The sequence below is a fragment of the Pristis pectinata genome, chromosome 4 (assembly GCF_009764475.1).
Source record: "Pristis pectinata isolate sPriPec2 chromosome 4, sPriPec2.1.pri, whole genome shotgun sequence".
Taxonomy (NCBI): Eukaryota; Metazoa; Chordata; class Chondrichthyes; order Rhinopristiformes; family Pristidae; genus Pristis; species Pristis pectinata.
The window spans coordinates 27,595,259-27,620,380 of NC_067408.1; the positions used below are offsets into that span (position 1 = coordinate 27,595,259).

Genomic DNA, 25,122 nt, shown 5'->3' on the forward strand with positions numbered 1-25,122 from the left:
TCAACGTTGGCTTAGCAGGAGAAGCCAGAGAGTGGTAGTAGATGGTTCTCTCTCTAATTGGAGACCTGTGACTAGTGGTGTGCCGCAGGGATTGGTGCTGGGTCGGTTGTTGTTTATCATCTAATTTAATGATTTAGATGATAATGTGGTAAACTGGATCAGCAAATCACCAAGACTGGGGGCATAGTAGACAGTGAGGAAGGCTATCAAAGTGATCTGGACCAGCTGGGGAAATGGGCTGAAAAATGGCAGATGGAATTTAATGCAGACAAGTGTGAGGTGATGCACTTTGGGAGGACAAACCAGGATAAGACTTACACAATGAATGGTAGGGCACTGAGGTGCGCAGTAGAACAAAGGGACCTGGGAATACAGATCGATAATTCCTTGAAAGTGGCATCGCAGGTAGATGGGGTTGTGAAGAGAGCTTTTGGCACATTGGCCTTCAGAAATCAGGGCATTGAGTACAGGAGTTGGGATGTTATGTTGAAGTTGTATAAGAAGTTGGTGATGCCAAATTTAGAGTATTGTGTGCAGTTCTGGTCACCTACCTACAGGAAAGACATCAATAAGCTTGAAAGAGTGCAGAGAAAATTTACACGGATGTTGCTGGGACTTGAGGTCCTGATTTACAGGGATAGGTTGAATAGGCTGCAACTTTATTCCCTGGAGTGCAGGAGAATGAGGGGAGATCTTATAGAAGTATACAAAATTATGAGGGGTATAGATAGGGTGAATGCATGCAGGTTTTCTTCCCCTCAGATTGGGTGAGACTAGAACTAGAGGTCATAGGTTTAGGGTGAAAGGTGAAATATTTAAGGGGAATCTGAGAGGGAACTACCTCATTCAGAGGGTGGTGTGAGTGTGGAATGAGCTGCCAGCAGAAGTGGTGGATGCGGTTCAATTGTAACATTTAAGTTTGGATAGGTACAGTGGCATGCAAAAGTTTGGGCACCCCTGGTCAAAATTTCTGTTACTGTGAATAGCTAAGCAAGTAAAAGATGACCTGATTTCCAAAAGGCATAAAGTTAAAGATGACACATTGCTTTAATATTTTAAGCAAGATTACTTTTTTATTTCCATCTTTTACAGTTCCAAAATAACAAAAAAGGAAAAGGGCCCGAAGCAAAAGTTTGGGCACCCTGCATGGTCAGTACTTAGTAACACCCCCTTTGGCAAGTATCACAGCTTGTAAACGCTTTCTGTAGCCAGCTAAGAGTCTTTCAATTCTTGTTTGGGGGATTTTCGCCCATTCTTCCTTGCAAAAGGCTTCTAGTTCTGTGAGATTCTTCGGCCTTCTTGCATGCACTGCTCTTTTGAGGTCTATCCACAGATTTTCGATGACAGTTAGGTCAGGGGACTGTGAGGGCCATGGCAAAACCTTCAGCTTGTGCCTCTTGAGATAGTCCATTGTGGATTTTGAGGCAAGTTGTAAAGCCATCGTCTTTTCATCTTCAGCTTTTTTTTTTGACAGACGGTGTGATGTTTGCTTCCAGAATTTGCTGGTATTTAATTGAATTCATTCTTTCCTCTACCAGTGAAATGTTCCCCGTACCACTGGCTGCAACACAAGCCCAAAGCATGATCGATCCACCCCTGTGCTTAACAGTTGGAGAGGAGTTCTTTTCATGAAATTCTGCACCCTTTTTTCTCCAAACATACCTTTGCTCATTGTGGCCAAATAGTTCTATTTTAACTTCATCAGTCCACAGGACTTGTTTCCAAAATGCATCAGGCTTGTTTAGATGTTCCTTCGCAAACTTCTGATGCTGAATTTTGTGGTGAGGACGCAGGAAAGGTTTCCTTCTGATGATTCTTCCATGCAGGTGTCGCTGCACAGTAGAACAGTGCACCACCACTCCAGAGTCTGCTAAATCTTCCTGAAGGTCTTTTCAGTCAAACGGGGGTTTTGATTTGCCTTTCTAGCAATCCTACGAGTAGTTCTCTCAGGAAGTTTTCTTGGTCTTCCAGACCTCAACTTGACCTCAACTGTTCCTGTTAACTGCCATTTCTTAATTACATTACGAACTGAGGAAACGGCTACCTGAAAACGCTTTGCTATCTTCTTACAGCCTTCTTCTGCTTTGAGGGCATCGTTTATTTTAATTTTCAGAGTGCTAGGCAGCTGCTTAGAGGATCCCATGGCTGCTGATTGTTGGGACAAGGTTTGAGGAGTTAGGGTATTTATAAAGCTTTGAATTTGCATCACCTGGCCTTTCCTAACGATGACTGTGAACAAGCCATAGCCCTCACAAGCTAATGAAGGTCTGAGATCTTGGTAACAGTTATCTGAGAGCTTAAATCTCTTGGGTGCCCAAACTTTTGCATGGTGCTCCTTTCCTTTTTTCACTCTAAAATTGTACTAAACAAAAATAATACACTAATCTTGCTTAAAATGTTGAAAAGAATGTTTCATCTTTAACTTTGACTTTTGGAGATCAGTTCATCTTCTACTCACTTAACTATACACAGTAACAGAAATTTTGACCAGGGGTGCCCAAACTTCTGCATGCCACTGTACACGAATGAGAGAGGTATTGAGGGCTATGGTCTGGGTGCAGGTGGATGGGACTAGGCAGAAAACCAGGCTGTCATGGACTAGATGGGCTGAAGGCCCTGTTTCTGTGCTGTAGTGCTCTGTGACTCTAAAAGGACCAATACAGAGGAAGGGACCATAGACAAAAATGATGGCATTTAGATTCTCTGTAACCACTGCTGTCAACACTTTGATTTTTATTTTGTATCTGAATCACTGGCAGCTCTTTCTTTGTTGTTCAAGGATGTTCCTGTCAACTGGGAAGACAACACCAGTGCACTGATATCATCAACTGGATACAGTATCAATATGTAGCTGCCTCACAACTCCAAAGACCCAAGTTTGGTCTTGACTTTGGGTACCATTGGTGTGTAGTTTGCACATTCTCCCCAGGATTGTGTGGGTTTCTGCCATGCCTCAGGTTCCTTTCACTTCCCAAAGTTGTACAGGTAGGTTAGTAGTTAATGTGGGCAAGTGGTCAAATTATAAAAGGGGAGAATGTTGCAATGTTATATGAGAATGGTCATGGGAGGGCAGTGAGAAGTAACGCAGAATGTCAAAGGGAAAACAATCTGGCCGGCTGAAGCATGAAACAATATGTAGTGCATTTCCATAACAGTTTCATGGTGACCATTTTAAGTGCATAGTTTTGCTGATAATAGAATTATATTAATATAATTAAACAGTAACATGTTTTCAGGGTCAACAATGTCTTGAGTACAAAATGGGTTCTATCTTTGAGTCCCAATATTGCCAAATGTAGTTGTTGATAGGAGGTTTTTCAATCAAACTCCAATAATGTTCAGGACTTTAATGCCACAGTGGCAGATTTCACAGGCTATTGGACATTATTTCTATTGATATCCAGTACAGTTATTTCATTTTTTTTAAATATGTTTCACAGTATTATATTGTGTTTTGGGGTGAGTTTCAAGGGAGTATGGGAAACATCACTGGAACCAGAATCCAAAGCACTGGCATTTCTGAAAAATTGTACTCTCATCAAGAATAACTTAATGATTTAATTATTTTTCTTGTCCCTTTCATTTTTTGAAGTCAAATTATGGCACAAATTAATCTGAACCAAGAAGCTATGTGAAATGTGCTCTACATTTATTCACTAGAAGGTTTCAAGGGTAGTATTACTGGCACTCAACTATGTGCTTCAAATTGGAAAACTCCTACTTGCAGATTTGGAGACATTACATATGCTGCAGAAAAGGAGGCAAGTTTTGTAGCATGTCATGCATCACTTAGGCTGTTACACTTGGTTATTTTATTTACCTAATCACAATCAATCACAGATTACATGAATGAGGAATTACAATATACATACCTAGTGAGACTGGGTTTTCGTTTGGGATTTAACCTGCAATGTAAAGAGATAGTAAGTCAACAGCGTCCTTTTATTTTGGTAACTGAGGTTTGGATTTTCATTTTAATGATTTATATTCATACAGTCAGCAACAACAACTGCAAACAACACTCAGGCAAGCCATTTGACAAATGTCACCAGCAAAATTCACACTTTGTTAGCTCAAACAAAGCACAGAAAATTCACTGTAATGCTACTGGTAGGAATCTTAAATGGGAAATGATACTTTCACAGTAGCTCTAGCATAAGTGGTGGTTGCTTCACTTTTAATTTTAATCATCATGTTGAATATTTGTTGTTATTGTAATTCTATTGCTATTGTCAGAAATAACAACTCGACTCTGTCTCATCTCAGAAATCTCCTGTTCTAGTTTACTAATCTACACTTTTAAAAAGTACTGAGCAGAAACAAAGGCAAAATCCAGGTAAGATGCATGCAAATCCTCGTAAGTTAATTATGTTGACAAGGCTTTAATATGAAACAATGACATTCTTTACTGCTCTGCAGAGATTACACAACCTACTACTTACACCATTTTCTGTTCTTGGTATCTTGAACCTCTTATATTACCTAACGTCAATGCAGTTACATACAACACAAGAAGTAGACTATGTCACGTGTAACAAAAGAAAAAAAGAATTCTGAGGCATCAAATAATTTGCTGGATATGAAATGTCACCATTCCTTCTATCAATGTCATCTGGATTAGTCCTCCTAGAGCTTGCAACAGGCTATGACCTTCAAATGATAAATAATGTGGGCAGACATCAAAAGCAAATCACATTTGGGTTTCCAACAATAGCCATACACATTACATGCAAATCTTGAATCCAGCTGTTGGCATTGATCAAAATCAAGGAACTACAGAGGGCTTGAAATAAGCTGGACAGAAACCACAATGAGACTGTTAGAAATACTGGGTTAATCCTTGTAAATTCCTTTAACTGATTTTGCCACAATAATTCAAGATATTAGTTATGAAATTGCAAAGGAACAGTATGCAATACAAGAAAAAGTGATTTTTCATCTTTTTGACCATAAGAATGTGAAACATACATGTGCAATTACACCAACATTCTCTGACGTGAAAGTGCATGACTAACCAATTTCTAACAGAAGGATTACTCGTTAGATTCTTGTTTACTAGTCATACCACTTGTGGGGTTGAACTTAGTTTTTGCAAATTGAACAGAGGATCAATACAAATGTCATGCATAAGTTATAAATATGTACCTATAACATGTCCTGCTGAAAATAATGTACTTAATATTTGTTAAGTATGGAGTTACTAGAACCAGACTGTCCAGCAGTCTATGTGATGGCTGGCTGACAAAATGTTAACCTCCTGCAAGTACAGATCACTCAAAGTGCATTGGAAAAACATTCCAGGTAACTGATGATTTGAAAATGTTAGTATGCTTTTTAATGTTCAGAGTAACTTGGCAATTTAAGGTACTGAAATACAAAGTCAGTAGTTGAAAAAACAGTTAAGAGGTTATCATAAAAGGTTTGCCTATATCAAAAATTGCAAGAGCATACCAGGGCATATTACCAGAAATCTGAATTAAAAGAAGAAAATGCAGAAAGTGCTCAGTAGGCCAAGTAATTTCCACTAAGTGCCCCACCATATCTGTGCACCCATCTGGACTAGACAAGGAGGGCCAATTTGACTGTCCTCTGCTCCCAGGAGTTGGGCAGCAAAGTTTCACTGGTGACTGCATCTCCAGAGGCCCCACCCCAGAAAAGTCCTGTTTGAACCTGTTTTTTTAAATTCACTTTTGTGTTATTTGCATAAAATGTTAGTAGCTTCTAAATGGTGCAATGTCAGAAATATTTATAACTGTTAAAAATCAATTACAGACTTTGACAGGAGTCAAAGTTCTGCCCCCAAATGCACTTCACAGGCTTTGACAGAAGAAAAAGCTAGAGGTGGGTATGAGCTAGTTTAGAACTGGAAAACTGGTACTCCATTATAACATTATGGAATCCAGCAGTGAAGCTGGGTCACAGATGTCATTCAGCAAATCCAGGACTTATTTCCATTCAACTGTCTGAATACCAGTGGATCTGAAGGCTTTAAGCACTGAAATAAGGTCATCAACCTGAAATAGCAACCCAGTTTCTCTCTCCACAGATCGTGCTTGACTGCTGAACAATTATATGGAAATGTTAACTATATCTTTAAAAAAAAGCAATATGACAGTACGCTTACAAAATAAAAGGTAATGATACCCATATCTATGCTAGAGCAATCCAGCTAATCCCACTCCCTCATCCTTTCTTAATAGTCATGCAATTTTTCCCCCTTTCAAGTGATTATTCAGTTCTCTTCTCAATGCCATGGTTGAATAAGGCACATTATTCCTCAGTTGTGGAGTCCAGATCCTAACCACCAGAATTTTGTCATGTCACTCTCTGGTTCTTGATACTTCCACCAATGGGAAAAGTTCTTCTCTATTAACTCCGTGTAGACCCTTTGTGATTTTAATACAACCCTAGTTTCTCCAATCTATCCATATAACTAAAGTCTCATCCCAGAACTCATTCTAGTAAATCTCCTCTACTTCTTTCTGAGGCCTTCATATCTTTCCTACTCAGAACAATACATTACTACAATTGTGGGCAGCCAATATTTCAAAAACATTCATTGTAAATTTCCTTGATCTTGTACCCTATGTTTCTTATAAAGCTAGGATCCCATATGCTTTTGTTACACTGTTTTCTCAATCTGTCTTGCCACTTTGAATGGCCAATACACATAAAATGCCAAGCTATCCCTATTCCTGAATCCCTTTTGGAATTGTGCCTTCCAATTTGTTTCATTTCTCATTATCATCCTATCCAAATCTAACAATTCACATTTTCTACATTACATTTTAACTACATTGCATTACAGCCAGCTATTCCACCAGCCCATCTATATCCTCTTGAAGTCTATTCCTACCCTCTGCACAGTTCACTGCATTTGCAAGATTTGTGTCATCTGTATATTGGCAAATTGTGCATGTACACCTAAGTTAAAGGCAAAACTTGGCTTTAATTCTGCCCTCTTGGAAACACCATGGTACACTTGCCTCCAGTCCACAAAAAAAACTGGCTTCTCCTCTCTATTTGCTATCATTTAGGTCAGTTTTATATCCACACTACCACAGCCCTTTTTATTCCATTAGCTTCAATCTTGAATATTGATTTTTGTTTGCAATGTGTAAACTTCATCTGTTTAAAGCTGTTATACAATTTTTAGACATGCCTACATATTTTAGTAAGAGATGCAGATCTAAAGGACGTGCTAAAAATACTTAAAAACATGTGATGTTGGCAGTGATCATAATAACTACTTTGGTATATTATTTTATTGGAAACTCTTTGTCCCCCCATTAATATCATTCACCTCGTAAAAGACAGAAAATCCATCAGCACTCAACTCTTATACTACTCAATGTGCATACTTTGGTGGTAAATTACACATGATGTTCGGTTGCAAAAGAATTCACTTGCAAACCAAAATAAATACCGATACTCTTCAAAGCACTGAAAAGGCACATGCACAAACAAACAGAAATATGGGTGTCTTTCAACAGAAGAACTGCTGTAGCTAAATAAAAAATTAGCTAACATTCCCTTTCTGAAAAAATGTACATCTTTCTGAGACAAACAACCAATATCAAAAAAAAATCTTTGTAGGTGCAAGTATATGTAGGGATACAGGAGGAATACAAAAAGAAATATGCAGGTGGGTGAAGTTTCATTCATTTTTCTTTTTTTGTGTTACCTCCTTATGGTGTTACGAGGTTGGAGCTCATGTTGGCAAGATCAAGACTAAGATGTACCACTCTTGGTCTCTGCAATTTCCAAATTCAGTCTGTAGAAGTTACTGAGAATGGTAACTCAACAGTGAACCGACTACTTTTGGTAATTATATCATATTTTCATAAAATATGAAGTTCTGGTAGTAGAAACATATCTTTACCACTTATCACAGTAGAATAGTTAATGTTAGAAATTATTAATTGCAAAAATTACATAAGCTGACTGTAGTTTAAGCATTTCAGCTTCACCACGTCAAAGATGTCTTGGTGCATTTTTCTTTTTGCATGGTTGGTAATTTGTCTTTCTTGACAAAGTAATACCCAAAAATGGTAATAACAGAGAGGTGAAGAATTGAGAGGTGAATAATCTATTAGGCTAACCATATATTTATGTTTAACTGATTAATATAGACCAGATAGTAGAGATACAGCAATGGTTGAAAGAGTTGCAGAACACAGTTAATTTGTTCTTCTCCCCTTTTGCCAACACAAGCAGGCTGCACAAAATTAGTGCTATTTAAGAAACAGTTGTAAATTAATAAGCAGTTTTCATTCTCCTCCTTGCCATAGGGATAACAGTCACATTTTAAAAATGTATCGTATATGCAACACTATTGCAAGGAACCTGCACCATGCATCATTCTCCTTTCACCTTTTTCTGAATCGCGCTGCCAAAGTTGCATAACTTGACCACATGGCCCTGGGAAAAACAAATAACCAATTCACTAACTAATAGGGATAAGTGCAAACAGGTTGAGCCTATGATCCATCTCCAATTTGTTCACTTCAGATCATGTAAATAACACCAGCTATTTCTTTTTACTGAAAAGGTTTCCAAAGTGGTCCAGAGAAGTACTGCTGGTTTATGCCCACCTGAATCACAAATACAAATATGAAAATTTGAAATGGAAACAGATAAATTAAGTAATTGAGGTACAAATGTGTCTTGGATAGTATTCTACACTGTTATTGCTTTTCCCTTGTACTACCTCGATGTACTAATGGTATGAAATGATCTGTTTGGATGGCACGTAAAACAGTTTTTCATTGTACCTCGGTACATGTGACAATAATAAACCAATTTACCAATTAATGGAAAACACAGTCATAGTGAGTGATTGTTAGATGCACTGCTTGATATTCAGTTCTTTGACTTCAAATAGATTTGAATATTGGTTGATGTACAAAGTCAGTAAAGAGTCTTTTTCCTTATTGCTTTACAGACTAGTTTTTTGAAACAGGTTTTTTATCTCAATTGGATCCGAATCATATTTTATAATCTAAAGATATATAATCTTTAATATGCAAACTTTTCATGCGAGGTAGGTTTTGGATAAGATTGTGCACCACGCTGTTAGTTTTTTTAAAACCCTCGTAGGAGGCGCTCTATTACACAGTGTCTTAATTTTCCCCTTTGATGAGATTTTTTTTCAGATCTATTTCTGAGGTACTAAATATTTGGGTGGACCAGACCCAAGTACTTTTGGTCAACCTGAACCATAAAGAGAAACTGAACATTTGTGCCCAATTATGAGAGAGACGAATATATCTGAGACAAAGAATAAAGTTTAGTGAGATTCCAAAGAAATACCTTGGATACAAGCAGTTTACAGTGACTAACAAATCTTTTTTGGATGCCTCTGCTGGAACAAGAAAAACTTTCCTTATCTATTTTTGGCTAAAGTTCAAAGATAAAACCTGATTGCTCTGGCTGTGGCATCATCAGACATTGCTTCAACACTTTTGATAGGACAAAAACTGCACATTTGGCTTTTAACTCCCTTTAAACTTGACAAATGTTGAGACTCCAAAATGTAACATTGATCAGGGAACTACAAAGGAAAACATTCTAAAAGAACATTGTTTAGAAGGAATGTACAATGGCTCACAAAGCAGCCATTGAAACATTAGGTCAAACACTGCAAGATCTGAGACAATAATAAATTAATAGGAGGTGTTCCTTTAGTTCTAGCAGGAGATTTTCATCAAACACTATTATAAATTCCATGAGATACTAAACCAAAATGAATTGAAAGCTTGTATTAAAGCATCGAATATTTGGGAAAATGTTGAACAATTATACTTAAACAGATACACAACCACATTTGACAGGCGATCCATCTACGAGAGAGTTTACTTTGAATTTATTTGAATTAGCAGAAGAGGAAATTAAACAGGAAGACTCACAGAAAACCTCGGGCTGAATTGTTACATCACTTCATGATCTGATACAAGTGGTTTTCCCCAAATGTCACTCTATATTATTTATTACATTATTTGCAGTGGTTCCGTGAAAGAGCAATTTTAGCACCAAAAACGATGCAATGCCGCCCATGAATAAAGATCTTCTTTCGAAGCCTTTGGACAAACTAAATCTACTAACAGTGTGAGAGACATCGTTGAGGCTATATATTTTCCTGTTGAAATTTTGATCTCTCTGCCACCACATGGTGTGCCATCACATAAATATTAAGCTAAAAGAAGGAGCTCCAATCATGCCACCCAGGAATTTGGATCCACCAATACAATGCAATGGCACAAGATTATCAGTTCAGAAATTACTACCACATGTAATTGGGGCTAAAATAATGACTGGTAATGCTGTTGGGGAAAATGTCTTCATCCCTTGGATACCAGTTATACCATCTGATCTATGTTTTCAATTCAATTGCTCTTTCACAGAACCATTGCTAATTCAAATAATATAGAATGACATTTGGGGAAAACCACTTGTGTCAGATCACGAAGTGATGTTTTCTGTTCAACTAAGGTTTTGCTATGAGCTTTAACAAGGCACAAGGATAATCACAAAAATGGTTGGCCTTAATCTTGAAACTCAATTCTTTTCCCATGGTCAGCTATATGTTGGTTGCTACAGAACTGGAATTATTTTTACACTGGATTCAGAAGAAATTTTTTGAAATCAAGAAAATTTACACATTGTGCATAGGTACATAATACTTAAAGAGAACTATATTAAATGTACTTCTTGTATACATATTTATTTTCAGTATGTACATTCTTATTGGTAGCTTTAGTTAAACAACAGTTTTAAACCTGTAATTATATATATAATTATCCCACAAATAATGCAAGTTAAAATTTATTCCATTTACAAGAAGCGTTGTTAAAAACCAACAGCATGGAAACAAATGCAAACATCATGATTGCCAGCATAATAACCTGAGCAATGCCGGGAATAACAGCTAGTTATTAAAAAAAAAATCGCAAGTCCAGTAAATGTGAAAATATGTGCAGTAAAGGACATATTGCGTACACTTTTCAAAAGAAATCATTTTTGTTCTCTTGATCAACAAATGCTACTACATACAAAGGGAAATATGACATCTGCTGTACTTACAAAGAATTTGGTCGGTCCAGTTTCATTGCACACACCTCAGTGTCACTAGATCCCAGACTATGCACACTTTGTCGATTGGTTTTAGAACTGGATGAGGCATTCACAGTTGGAACGAACACAGATACATTACTGGAGACTGCAATGCTGTTCTGCTTCTCTGTCAAGGTAAATATTCCTTTGTTTAAATGTGACACGTTATCTGCATACCAGAAGACTGCATGGTATTTCATTACAATTTATGAACAGTTTTTCTGCAAAACTTAACCAAACTATTTTAATTTTTATTTCAATGTTAAGCATTTTTAAATCTGCTTGTCCCACTCTTGCACTTCCCAATGTGTTCAGTATACAGGCAGTATACTTAAATGACTTATTTTACTAGCTGAACATTCAAACGCCTTCAAAATTGGAATCATCTCCAGCACAACTGTGTTCAAACAAGCAAAACAGTTACTCTTTGCATGAGAGAATGTAGACAGTATGGGGTGGTTTTTATTTCAAATTCAGATTTAATAAATTATTGTCATGATCCCAACACAATAACAACATTCAAAAGACATTTGGATAAGTACATGGATAGGAGGGGTTTAAAGGGATATAGGCCAAACGCTGGCAAATGGGACCATGGTTGGCATCGACAATTTGGGCTAATGGGCCTGTTTCAATGCTGTTTTACTCTACAACTCTGACTTTGCATCAACTGTATACCCATTCTGCTAGATTTATATCCGGGAAGATAACATTAAACTTTATATAATTGTATATTAAAATAAAATTCTAAAAAAAAAGAAACCTGACCATAAATCAGAGACTCAGACAACATTTCACATCTTCCCCAAATAAACTATAACCACTGAGGAAAACAGGTGTAGAGAAACAGAAAATCAGGTGTAGTTGGAAAGGGAAAGGAAAAGGAAAATGCGACCATGCAGTTGCCACTTTCGGGCAGCCAAATAAAAAGCATTATTGGCAGATGCCCGAAGAAACCGACTACCAGCTGCCATTCTACCCCATGTAACCTGTGGAAATGTTTAAAAAAACAGAAGTAAAACTTGCACCAAAAAAATTGATCTGTGCTTTTTTCCTCCAGTATTGTCGCTATGGCTTTGGTTCAACTATAAAGGTAAAGCTAACATATTACACAGGCTCACTGACACTGGTAACTCAAGGACTGTTAAGCTCCTTATCTGCATAGGATATCACACAGAGAACTTGCTCAGGTAATTAGTTTTTGAGCATATGTGACAGAAAAGTGCAAAATCTAATAATAAGCATTGCAGCTGAATGCTAATGGCAAGAAAGTTGTACTTCAGTAGTGCAAAATACCCAACCAAATCAATGTGGTCAACCATTTCTTAAACAAAAAGAAAATGCCAGAAATATTCAGCAAGTCAGATAGCATCCATGGAGAGAGAAACAGATTTAACATTTCAAGTCAATGACCCTTCATCAGAATAGGAAAAGTGAGAATACATGTGTTTTTAAGGTATAGAGAACAAAGGGAACGTCTGTGATATGGTGGAGACCAAGACTGTCCAGGTGAAAGATACTTTCAGTGACAGCAGTTAGACAGAGAAAGAAAACAAACAAAGGCGTTGGAACTGTGAGATGTATCCTACAGCAATTGCTGGAAATCTTAAATAACAGAAATAACAGCAAATCAGGCAAAATCTGTGGAGAGAGAAAATTTACAATGGAACTGGCCAGTTCTGATACAAAGAGGAAAGACAAGTTACATGAATCTGTTGAACTCAATCCTGATTCCTGAGGGCAGCAATATGCCAAGACAAAAGGTACCAAGCTTACATTACACATTGTCATACAGTATAGAAATGTAGGTCAGAGTGGAGAATTAAAATAAAAGGCAACTCAAAGCCCAAGGTCCCCCTTTCATGCTGATGAGAAATGTTACGGAAAGTGGTCACTCCATCTGTGTTTGGTTTCTCCAATTCAGTGAATGCAATGCACTAAATTGGAAGTGCAAGTGAATTGCTACTACATCTGGAAAGAGTGACTGGGTTCCTGGATGATGGGAAGGAATAGGTAGAAGAACAGGTATTTAAATTCCTGTGGTTGCATAGGAAAGTGCTGTGAAAAGGGAGTACTTGGAGATGGAAGAGTAAACCAAGAAGTTAGGGACGCAAGTCCCTTCAGAATGTTGAAATAGAAGACAAAGAATGGTGGTAAAACATACAAAGAATGATTCAATAAATATGGAGGCTGGTGGATAGAAGATGAGGAAAAGGGGACGAGGAAAGAGGGTGAGTGAAGTGCAGAAAATAGAAGAGACACAGTTGAGTGCCCTATTAACTGTGGTAAAGGGGAAACCATAGTTAAGGAAAAAGGAAGCTCTGTGAAAAAGTAGATATGACAAATGGATTTTTCTCGCATTTTCTCTTTAGAAAATGTGGTCATCACTCAAAAGGCCATGAATCAAGGAGGCAATGTTTTTGGGTACATTAGCCAGCTCAGGACATTAATGGACCAGATGGATTTTTATGTCAGTGGTTTTGTGCTTACCTGACTGGCCTATGGATGGATGGCTCCTTATTGCCACTTTAGTTCAGGGTGCAATTAGAGATGGACAATAAATGCCAGGCATTGCAAAGAATGTCTATACCCTGTGAATGAATTTCAAAGTAGGTGGCAGATCTTCCTTCCTCAGGGAAATTAGGAACTAGATAGGTTTTTACAATTCAATGATTTCAGGATCATCAATACTGACTTTATTCCAGATTTAATTCAATTATTCAAATCAGTGGTGGGATTCAAACTTAATAGTTCAAATTTGTTTTAACAGAGTGATTTTTGTGCAACATAAATTGCTAATTCTGAAACACATATTAGGTGGTACAATCCATACACAAAAAAAAGTTCAGTGACTGTTCAGCAGCAATTATGACTTCAAATGTCCCAAAGACTCAATTATAACCAATTATCAAACCGCATGTAAAATGTTAACATTCTCATTAAATCAGTGATTCTTTACAAAGCAACTGGTCAATGCCGGTGTTTCAGCATCTGCCAAAAGATGCTGACACTTTTACAGAATAGCAAACTGACAGGTTTGTCATCAATGCACTTGTAAATTCTGGGCTGTTTGTCCAGTGAAAGATCAGGGACTAACTGGATAGCTTTTGCCAGACAGAAAGCAGAAGCTCAACTCTACAGTGATAATCTACAATTATTTAATTAGCAAGCCAACTAGTGTATGGTACAAAATAAAACTAAACTCTACACTTCCTAATATATAAACTTTTAGCCAAACCAACACTGTTTTTTAAAGAAACCAGGGCAAGATCAAGAATTCCCACATTTTCATGTTACATAGCCTATATGCAAATTGTAGATAGAGATCTTATTGAAATTCAGATATTATAACTAGTCCTAAACATTATGGTTTCGTGATTTATTAAAAAAACAATTATAGAGTCAGAGCAGTAGAGTACGGAAACTGGCCTTTCAGTTCAACTCATCCATACCAACCATGATTCCGATCTATGCTCATCCTGTTTGGCTGCATCAGGCCTGTATCCCTCTACTCCTTTCCTATCCAAATACCTATCCAATTTCCCTTTAAGTGCTGTAATTGTAACTGCCTATGCGGAAAAACTTGCACTTCAGATCTCCTTTAAATTTCCTCCCTCTCACCTTAAACTCACGCCGTTTAGCTTTGGACTCCCTACCCTGGGGAAAAAGACTCTGTCAACTCTATCTATACTCATCATAATCTTATAAACATCTATAATGTCACTCCTCACCCTCTTACACTCTAGGGAGAACAAATCCGGCCCACCTAGCTCTCCTTCTAACTAAAGCCCTCCATTCCGGGCAACAATCTGGTAATTCTCTTCTGCACTCTTTCTAATGCTACCTTAAAGTACGTCTAATGCTGACTTAAAGTATATCCATTAAGACTTGCAAAAGTAAACGTAACAACAAAGGATAATCCAGCATTCTATAATGAGCAAAATATTTCAGTTTCAATTGATATTTAAACAGGAACAGATGCTCATGAAACAGTGGGAACTAACAATTAGCAAGGTTCAAATTCTGGCAGATTATCTGTCTCTCAGAATAGCCTTCATTCCAAAAATAGTAATCTACCAAATAATAATAATGTTTCAAGTAGCTATCAGCATGGTTTACTTTAGCTGCAAAAATAAACTTTCTTATTCAGCTGAAAGGATAAAATCAAACTACACAGAAAATCCTTTTGGGGAGAGGTAGACACAAAGTGCGTAGATATCTATCGACTCAATTCGAAATAAATTGAAATAACACCTGTGAAATATTGTAAATTGTACTTTACTGAAGATATTTTTCTGTTCTAAATTTGATGCTTTCACTACAGAGTAATGAAGTAGAATAGGATAAAAGAGGACAGGTTTGGGACAGGCTAATAAAACTCTTCTACGGCAAAGGTCATGCAAGTGATATTATCAGCCATTTAAGTACGTACACTGAACATTTATTTTATGGAAAATGATGCAGCAATGACTCTTAACAGTAGAGATCGGATAATGCAAAATCCTCAAACCCTTCATGGACAAATAATGAGACAGCAATAAACTTGAAGGAAGAAGTTGATCAGAATCAAGTTTGTTCAGCAGAACTGAAGTAGTTTGGTGACAATTGCTATTCAAATGCAATTCCCAAATACAAAAGCTAGTGGATGAAAGCTAAACCATTTAAAACACCAACAGTCTGCAATTCGACCATTCAGAAATCCCAACAGTTTCACATCTGGCTCACCAGTTAACGTCTGCCACACTCCCTTCCAACTTGCTGAGGCCGTAGTTGTCCCACTCCCTTTAAACTTAACTGATCCACCGGGAAGTTTATTATAAAACCATGTAACATCTTAAAAAGAAGTGAATTACAAATGTCATTGGGGTATTAATATAAGACCATATAGGAGCAGTATTTGGCCATTCAGCCCATTGAGTCTGTTCCTCCATTCAATCAAGGCTGACTTTTTTCAACCCACCTTCTCCCTGTAATCCTTAGCCCCCTTACCAATCAAAAACCTAGCAATCTCTACTTTAAATACACCCAATGTCTTGACCTCCACAGTCCTCTGTGGCAATGAATTCCACAGATTCACCACCCTCTGGCTGAAGAAATTCCTTTTCGTCTCAGTTTTAAAGGGACATCCCTTTATTCTGAGGCTGTGCCCTCAGATCTGAGACATTCCTACTAATGGAAACATCCTCTCCATGTCCACTGTATCCAGGCCTTTCAGTATCCAGTCAGTTTCAATGAGATCTCCCCTCATCCTTCTGAACTCCATCAAGTACAGGCCCAGAAACATCACACACTCCTCATACGTTAAGCCCTTCATTCCTGGAATCATTCTTCTGAACATCCCTTGGACCTCTCCAGGGCCAGCATACCCTTCCTTAGATACTGGGCCCAAAATTGCTCACAATAGTCCAAATGCAGTCTGACCAATGCCTTATAAAGCCTCCACAGTACATCCTTGCTTTATAACATCCAATTGTCCAGAAAATTTGCTGATCCACCAAAGGTATGCACGTGTCAGGTTACCAGAGTTTTACTGTAATATGTGGTAATACGCAGTATGTTTATGGTGTTATTATGTCACTGTTGATCTTTACAGACATGGTAAAAGCAAAAATGTTAGTTCCAAATAAAAGAAAATGAGGAAAGATTTAATCTTTCAACCTTTATAGTAGAGAGAGAGAGAGAGAGACAGACAGACAGAGAGGAGTAGCTAAGAGAAAACTTTTACGCAATACTGAAAATGGCAAAAATGGTCCACTAAAACTAAGGCAGAATAACAAAGTAATGAAAATTGTATAAATAATGTAAAGAATGTCTTTATACAAAGGAGTGTTAGTTGTCAGAGAATTAAACTTAAACAACAATTATAATAGTTGACAAAACTGGGAGATTTGAGTACCAGCACACCAGAACAGGGAGCACTAAACTATAATCAGCGTTGTAATTTAAATTACAAGAACTCCTGGCTTGTCCACTGGATAATCCACTAGGTTCAGACGTTCTATTGCATGTGAGGCTCATGACACTGCTCAGCAGAGTTCCTCCATCATTTCCCATCAGTGTAGAAGACAGAGGTCATGGAGGGAGCATTAGTAAGTAAATCACAAAGGTCCGAGAGAGCGTTGGGAGAAGGGGAAAAGGGAGCATGGATCAAAACCTTGGACTGATGGCGCAGGGGGCTGAAGAAAGAAATGAAACCAGAGGTTTGGGGAGACTCGGGGGGGAAGGGAAAGGGGTATAAAGGGGTCTGTAGGAACAGGAATGGTACCTGCTCTAGATTGGAAGGTTATTGGAAGGTGATTTTTAAAAAAATCTAACTTTTTTATTGTATGTAGATATTGGCATGCACAGGTGAACTTACAAGCCAAAAATAATGTTTTATTCAGAAAATTATGAGTGATTGTTTTGTTTCCCGGTAACAATTCTGCAATTACACACATATGCCCCAGAGACTTTTGCCCTTGTTTTCTTGAAGATTGGTAAATGCAGTCCTAATTAGATGTGAAATGTACTCTTGGCTTCCATAGGTACCGTAAACACTCAGGATATATTAACATTCATTTCCCAAACCCTATAAAATAAATATAATATGAAAAATTGAAGGGACGTAGTTCAATTCGAGCAAAGATAATGTGTAATTTTATATTTTGCAATCTATTGAAAATACATAAATGTAACTGGAGTTTTATTTTATAGACTTTAAGAAAAGCTCAAACTCTTATTATTGAAGTTGATGGACATAGGATTTGAGTACATAATGTATGTTGTCGTGGACTTCTGGTGTGCCATCTTATTAAAGGTGCTATTTTTCAAACGTGATGTAGATTGACATTCTCTCTTACTCTTAGATACCTGTTTAGTGCATTCAGACCAAAGTATCTTTGACCCGAATTGCTATTTCTCTTTCCCTTTCCAGAGATGCTGCTTGTCCTGCTGAATATTTCCAGCATTCTGTTTTTATTTCAGATTTCAAGTATCTGCAGTTTTTTAAAAAAATTTTATTAACAAATAATTCCATTTCAAAAATAAATTAATTGGTCGTGAAATGCTGTAGAAAATCCTGAAAATGTGAATCCTCTTTTAATAATGGAACTTTTAAGTTGTAAGATTTTAAACAGAAGACAGATCTCTTGAATCTTCTAAAGAGAGACCACATTAACTACATATACTTGTGGATTAGTAAAATGCCATGGTTCTTTTCAACATTGTATTCTAAATCTACTCTCAATAGACTGTCCACACACGTACCAATGTTCAGCATATCTTGCACACACATCTGATCTCTTTATTTGGCCTTTTAGTTTTACACCAGTCTTGGTTGGCGTACAAGGCAAATGCCCCCTTCACTTTAACGGGGTTGCCAAACATCATTCAAAAGTTAAGTTTCAGTTAAGCTTTTTGCTTGTTTTTCCTTAATTCACTTTAATATTTATGTTTTAATTGATATAATGTAGATTAATGTACTATTAGCTTTTTAATTAAGTCAATTTGAACTGTTTTAAAATGCATCCATATACCAAAGCTTTACACAAGTACCTGGGTAACAGAGAAGCCCAAAGAAAGAAACCAATCCTTGAGCCTGAATCTTTTTAGAAGAATGATCTAGAAGATAATGTGGTAAATTGGATTAGATGATCTAGAAGATAATGTGGTAAATTGGATTAGTAAATTTGCGGATGACACTAAGATTGGAGGTGTAGTGGACAGCGAGGAAGGTTTTCGAAGCTTGCAGAGGGATCTGGACCAAATGGAAAAATGGTCCAGAAAATGGCAGATGGAATTTAATGCAGACAAGTGTGAGGTGTTGCATTTTGGAAGGACAAATCAAGGGAGGACATACACAGTAAATGTTAGGGCATTGAGGAGTGCAGAGGAACAAAGGGATCTGGGAGTTCAGATACATAATTCCCTGAAAGTAGAGTCACAGGTAGACAGGGTTGTACAAAAGGCTTTTGGCATCCTGGCATTTATAAATCAAAGTATTGAGTATAGGAGTTGGAATGTTTTGGAGAGGTTGTATAAGTCATTGGTGAGACCGAATTTAGAATATTGTGTGCAGTTCTGGTTGCTGAACTACAGGAAGGATGTCAGTAAGATTGAAAGAGTGCAGAGGAGATTTACAAGAATGTTGCCGGGTCTTCAGGAGTTGAGTTACAGGGAAAGACTGAGCATGTTAGGACTTTATTCCTTGGAGCGGAGAAGAATGAGGGGAGATATGATAGAGGTTTACAAAATGATGAGGGGCATAGACAGAGTTAATGCAAGTAGGCTCTTTCCACCTAGATTAGGAGAGATAAGTACGAGAGGACATGGCTTTAGGGTGAAAGGGGAAAGGTTTAGGGGGAACATTAGAGGGAACTTCTTCACTCAAAGAGTGGTGGGAGTGTGGAATGGGCTGCCATCTGATGTGGTAAATGCGGGCTCGCTCTTAACTTTTAAGAGTAAAATTGGATAGATACATGGACGAGAGAGGTCTGGAGGGGTATGGGCCGGGGGCAGGTAAATGGGACTAGCAGAATAATGTTTCAGCACAGACTAGAAGGGCCGAATGGCCTGTTTTCTGTGCTGTAGTTTTCTAAGGTTCTATGGTTCTAATATATTCATCGAGATCTTTTGAGGATGGATGGAGTGAAAAATCCAGTGATGCTGCAGAATTAAAATGTCTGCACAAACACTTCAAAGACAGATGTGTGTGTTTCAGTTGTGTATTATACAAAAACTTGTGAAGGAAGATGGTAACAGGCAGAACTTGAAAGAAAATGAATGCTAAAATTTACAGGCAGTGATAGTCAAATATTTGTGGTAGGCATCCCATGTAACCTTCAAGTACTTTCCTGCAATTCATTATTATTTGTTAAATATAGACAGAGACAAAACAGTTGTGTAATTGCAGTTGGAAAAAATCTGAAATGTAACTGTGGTCACAATTTTTTGTTTGACCACATAAAATATGCATTGATCAAATAGGTCATTTTATCTAGCACACGTACACAAGAAATTACTGACTTCTTCACTGCAGTATTGCTGCTACACAGGCAGTATATTTGTTTTATTTCATCGTATGAGTGTAAATGCTGGTTGTAAACTGACCTCAGTGTAAAAAAAACTAAAGTGCAAAATCTATAAGAAAAAAATTATTGATTTTATGTATGTGAAAACAGACATCTATTATAAATGGATGTATTGTTGAGAATGAATACATATATTATGGTCAAGATTATCACAGTGCTTACTGCAATTTCCTGCTACTTACCATTTTCATTTGATAATGTCTGAAACAACATTAAAGGTCTCTGGCTGCACAAGGCAGTTTTAGGTTCAGAACTTTTCTTCTGTGCAGAATTCAATGATGGATTTGGTTGAACTGTTGCAGTTTCTGGTTTCATTTGGAAAATCTATGAATGAAAGAAATCTTTACAAGTATTTATAATTTCAATGTAAATGATAATCAAACTCCTCACTTCTGGAGCTGACCATCTTTAAAGATTTACCACAATGTTCTCCCCTTTCCCCAATGAAACACGATTCCACTGCTGTCAGGCATATTAGCCTTCTAGTACGAGCTTTTGAGTATTAGCAAACAACAACGTTGCATTAAAAACCAGAGCACTTCTCTGTCAAGCCCATACAATCATCACACAATTTCACCAGTGCTCAATGTGCATATCTAATTGGTCTCACTGGAGAGAAATCAGGTATTTGTGCTTTAGCTTCCAAAATTGTTAACACAACTGAAGTATATTAATTTGTATATAATATACAAACATAAACAATATCTGAACATATTAACAGCAGTGTAAACAATATTAAGTTACAGACTAGAGTCACAGAAACAGGTCCTTCAGCTCACATCAATGCCAACCTTTTTGTCCATCCACACTAATTCCATTTGCCTGCATTAGGTCTCTATCCTTGCCTATTCAAGTGTCTGTCTACGTGTCTCTAAAGAGTAGCGATTGTATCTGACTCCACCACCCCCTCTGTCAACAGTTCCAGATATCAACCAGCCTGTGTAACACAAAACTTTCCTCACAAATCCCCTTAAAACTCCTTCCTCTGACCTTAAACCTATGCCTTCTTATTTTTGATACTACTACCATGGGGAAAAGATTCTATCTAGCCCATATATGCCTCTTATTATTTTATATACCTATCAAGTCACCCCTCAGCCTCCTTTGGTAAACAAACTCAGACTATTCAATCTCTCCCCAATCCAGGCAACATCCTGGTGAATATCCTTTATACTCTCTCCAGTGCAACCACATCCTTGCTATAGTGTGGTGATCAGAACTGCATACAATACTCCAGGTAGTCAAACCAATATTAATTAAAGTTGCGACATAACATCCCAACTTTTAAATTCTAGTCCCCAACCTGTGAAGGTAAGCATTCTGTACACCTTCTCCTATACCACCCTATTTACCTGTGTAACCACTTTCAGGCAATGATGGACTTGAACCCCAAGGTCCCTCTAGCCATCAATATTCCTCAGCAGCCTACCATTTATTATACATGTCCTATCCCTATTTGACTTCCCAAAATGCATCACCTCATTCTTGGGATTAAATTCTATCTACCAGTGCTCTGCCCAACTTTCCATCTGATCTATACCCTGCTGTAGCCTTAGAAAATCTTCCTCACCACCCACAACACCACTAATTTTAATGTCATCCAAAAAATTTATTAATCATTTTCCCCACATTTACACCCAAGTTACTAATATATATCACAATCAATAAGGGCCCCAGCACCAATCCGTGGAGTGCACTATCGTGTATCCAATTAGCTAACTCTCCCTGCGGAATCCAGAGAGAGTTGGCTAATTGGATACACAGTTGGCTTGATGATAGAAAGCAGAGGGTGATGGTGGAAGGTTGTTTCTCGGACTGGAGGCCCGTGACTAGTGGTGTGCCTCGGGTCAATGCTGGGCCCATTGTTGTTTGTCATCAATATCAACAATTTGGATAAGAATGTACAAGGCCTGGTTAGTAAGTTTGCAGATGACACTAAAATAGGTGGTATAATGGACCATGAAGGTGGTTATCAAAAATTTAGGGGGATCTTGATCAGCTGAGTAAGTGGCTGAGGAATGGCAAATGGAGTTTAATTTGGATAAGTGCAAGGTGTTGCATTTTGGAAAGTTAAATCCGGGTGGGACTTACACAGTGAACGGCAGGGCCCTGGGGAGTGTTGCACAACTGAGGGACCTTGGAGTACAAGTACATGGTTCACTGAAAGTGGAGGCACAGGTAGACAGGGTGACGATAAAGGCTTTTGGCATGCTGACCTTAAAAAGTCAGAGCATTGAGTATAAAATTTGGGAGGTCATGGTGAGGTTGTACAGGATGCTGGTGAGGCCACATTTGGAGTACTGTGTTCAGTTTTGGTTGCCCTGCTATAGGAAAGATGTAATTAAACTGGTAAGAGTGCAGCAATGACTTACAAGGATGCTGCCAAGACTTGAGGGACTGAGTTATAGGGAAAGTTTAGACAGGCTAGGACTTGATTCCTTAGAGCATAGGAGACTGAGAGGTGATCTAAAAGAGGTCTATAAAATCATGAGGGGTATAGATAGGGTGAATGCACTCAGTCTTTTTCCCCCAGAGTTGGGGAATCAAGAACTAGAGGGCATAAGTTTAAGATGAGAGGGGAAAGGTTTAAGAGGAACTTGAGGGGCAAATTTTTTTTTACACACAAAGGGCAGTATGTATGTGGAATGAGCTGCCAGAGGAAGTGGTTGAGGCAGATACAATAACAGCTTTTAAAAGACAGTTGGACAAGTACACATATTGGAAAGGTTTAAAAGGATGGGTTAGTAGATTTGCTGATTATACAAAGGTTGGTGGTGTTGTGGATAGTGTAGAAGGTTGCTATAGATTACAACAGGATATTGATAGAATGCAGACCTGGGCTGAGAAGTGGCAGATGGAGTTCAACCTGGAAAAATGTGAAGTGATACACTTCAGGAGATCGAATTTGAAGGCAGAATACAAGGTTAATGGCAGGACTTATAGCAGTGTGGAGGAACAGAGGGGTCTTGGGGTCCACGTCCATAGATCCCTCAAGATTGCTGCACAGGTTAATAGGGTTGTTAAGAAGGCATATGGTGTGTTGGCCTTTACTAGTTGGGGTATTGAATTCAAGAGCTGCAAGGTAATGTTGCAGCTCTGTAGAACTCTGGTTAGACCACACTTGGGAGTATTGTGTTCAGTTCTGGTCGCTTCATTATAGGAAGGATATGGAAGCTTTAAAGAGGGTGCAGAGGAGATTTACCAGGATGCTACCTGGATTAGAGAACATTGAGCTAGGGCTTTTCTCTTTGGAGAGGAGGACGATGAATGGTAACTTGATCGAGCTGTACAAGATGATAAGAGGCATAGATCCAGTGGACAGTCAGAGACTTTTTCCCAGGGCGAAAATGGCTAACATGAGGGGGGATTATTTTAAGGTGATTAGAGGAAGGTATAAAGGGGATGTCAGAGGTAAGTTTTGTTTTACACAGAGAGTGGTAGGTGCATGGAATGCATGTCCAACAGAGGTTGTGGGGGCAGATACATTAGGGACATTTAAGAGACTCTTAGATAGCCACTTGAATGATAGAGAAATGGACAGCTATGCGGGAGGGAAGAGTTAGATAGATATTAGAGCAGGATAAAATGTCGGCACAACATCATGGGCCAAAGGGTCTGTACTGTGCTGTAATGTTCTATGGGCTGTGTTCTATGTTCTATGTCATGGGTCAAATGATGGCAAATGGCACTAGCTTGGATGGGGCATCTTGGTTGGCATGGACTAGTTGGGCCAAATGGCCTAATTCCGTGCTGTATAACCCTATGACTCTATTGGTCACAGACCGTCAATCAGAAAAGCAACCTTCCACCACCACCCTCTATCTCCTATCATAATGAGCCAGATAGCCTTGAATCCCATGTTCTTTAACCCTCTGGTCTAGCCAACCATGCAGGACCTTGTTAAGTGCCTTACTAAAGTTCAAATCCTGAATTTTTGTCAATTCTTCGAGGTGACCTGTAAGATATGTAAAATACATCATATCTGTATGGAACAGACTAAAAGATCTGTTTGCTTTTTTTTATATATAATGTTCATTAGCAGTGTCAAAAAAAGGACAGGGTTACCATTGCCAATACTGATAGCCCTGGCATGGTAAATATAGCAACAGAAATAATTAAGCCAAAAACAAAGGAAACTATCAGAATACAAATGACTTCAGAGAACCGAAATCATCTCATGGACTATTTGGACTCAATTGAAACCTTAGCCAAAAAACATCAACTAGCTTTTAAGAAACTTTGCATGGAGATATATTACAACTCTTTTGTGCAAAGATCAGTCAGTCTAGGAATTATACTGTATTGCTGACTGTACAAGGAACACTGGTCTGCAGATGGCTAATGTTAATTAAGGTAGACCAAATAGAAGAATACATATTTCCCAATAAATCAAGGAAACAAACAGTTTGCAAAAATTTTAACATTCATGGTACTGTCTAGATACATTATTAAATTCAGCATTTCTTCAGATTATAATCTTTTACATTTCAAATTGGCATGAGATGACATCCGTAAATTCCAAACAGAACAATGGATTGAGGAAGTAAATAGTTTTTAAGCCAAATGGTTCTCATTTTACCAAACTATAGTTAATAGAGCATTCCCCTCCACAAATGCTGCCTGACCTGCTGAGTTCCCCCAGCAGTTTGTTTTTTTACTCCAGATTCTAGCATCTGCAGTATCTCGTGTTTCCATTAATACAGCATTGCCTTAAATTTCTAGTGCACCATTTAGGCATTCTAAACAGAACACCTAGATGGCGCAGATGAGGTGAACAATAATTATACTGCATTTCATATCAAAATTCAGTAGCAACCAAGATCAGGACCAGGAATTGCACATTTTCACATTCACAGATGTGCAACACCTTGGTCTCTTCTCCCAAGGCTGGCTGAGGGAGGCAAGCTGTTAGTCAAGGCCGTGAGACTCTTGGACTGACATC

General features: G+C 38.0%; 1 protein-coding gene across 6 annotated transcripts in view; it reads right to left on the reverse strand.

Annotated features, from left to right (window-relative positions):
- LOC127569622 (rho GTPase-activating protein 26-like) overlaps positions 1–25,122 on the reverse strand; it is a 127,591-nt gene that overhangs the window by 14,387 nt on the left and 88,082 nt on the right. For 3 of the 6 annotated variants that reach the window (XM_052014420.1, XM_052014424.1, XM_052014421.1), the window contains 4 exons: positions 20,363–20,504; positions 11,083–11,239; positions 8,374–8,421; positions 3,873–3,905 (listed from right to left, as the gene is read on the reverse strand). In XM_052014420.1, the coding sequence (XP_051870380.1) occupies positions 3,873–3,905; positions 8,374–8,421; positions 11,083–11,239; positions 20,363–20,504 (380 nt within the window). The remainder of the gene's footprint in view (positions 1–3,872; positions 3,906–8,373; positions 8,422–11,082; positions 11,240–20,362; positions 20,505–25,122) is intronic. The other 3 variants (XM_052014426.1, XM_052014423.1, XM_052014422.1) reach the window with 1 other exon arrangement.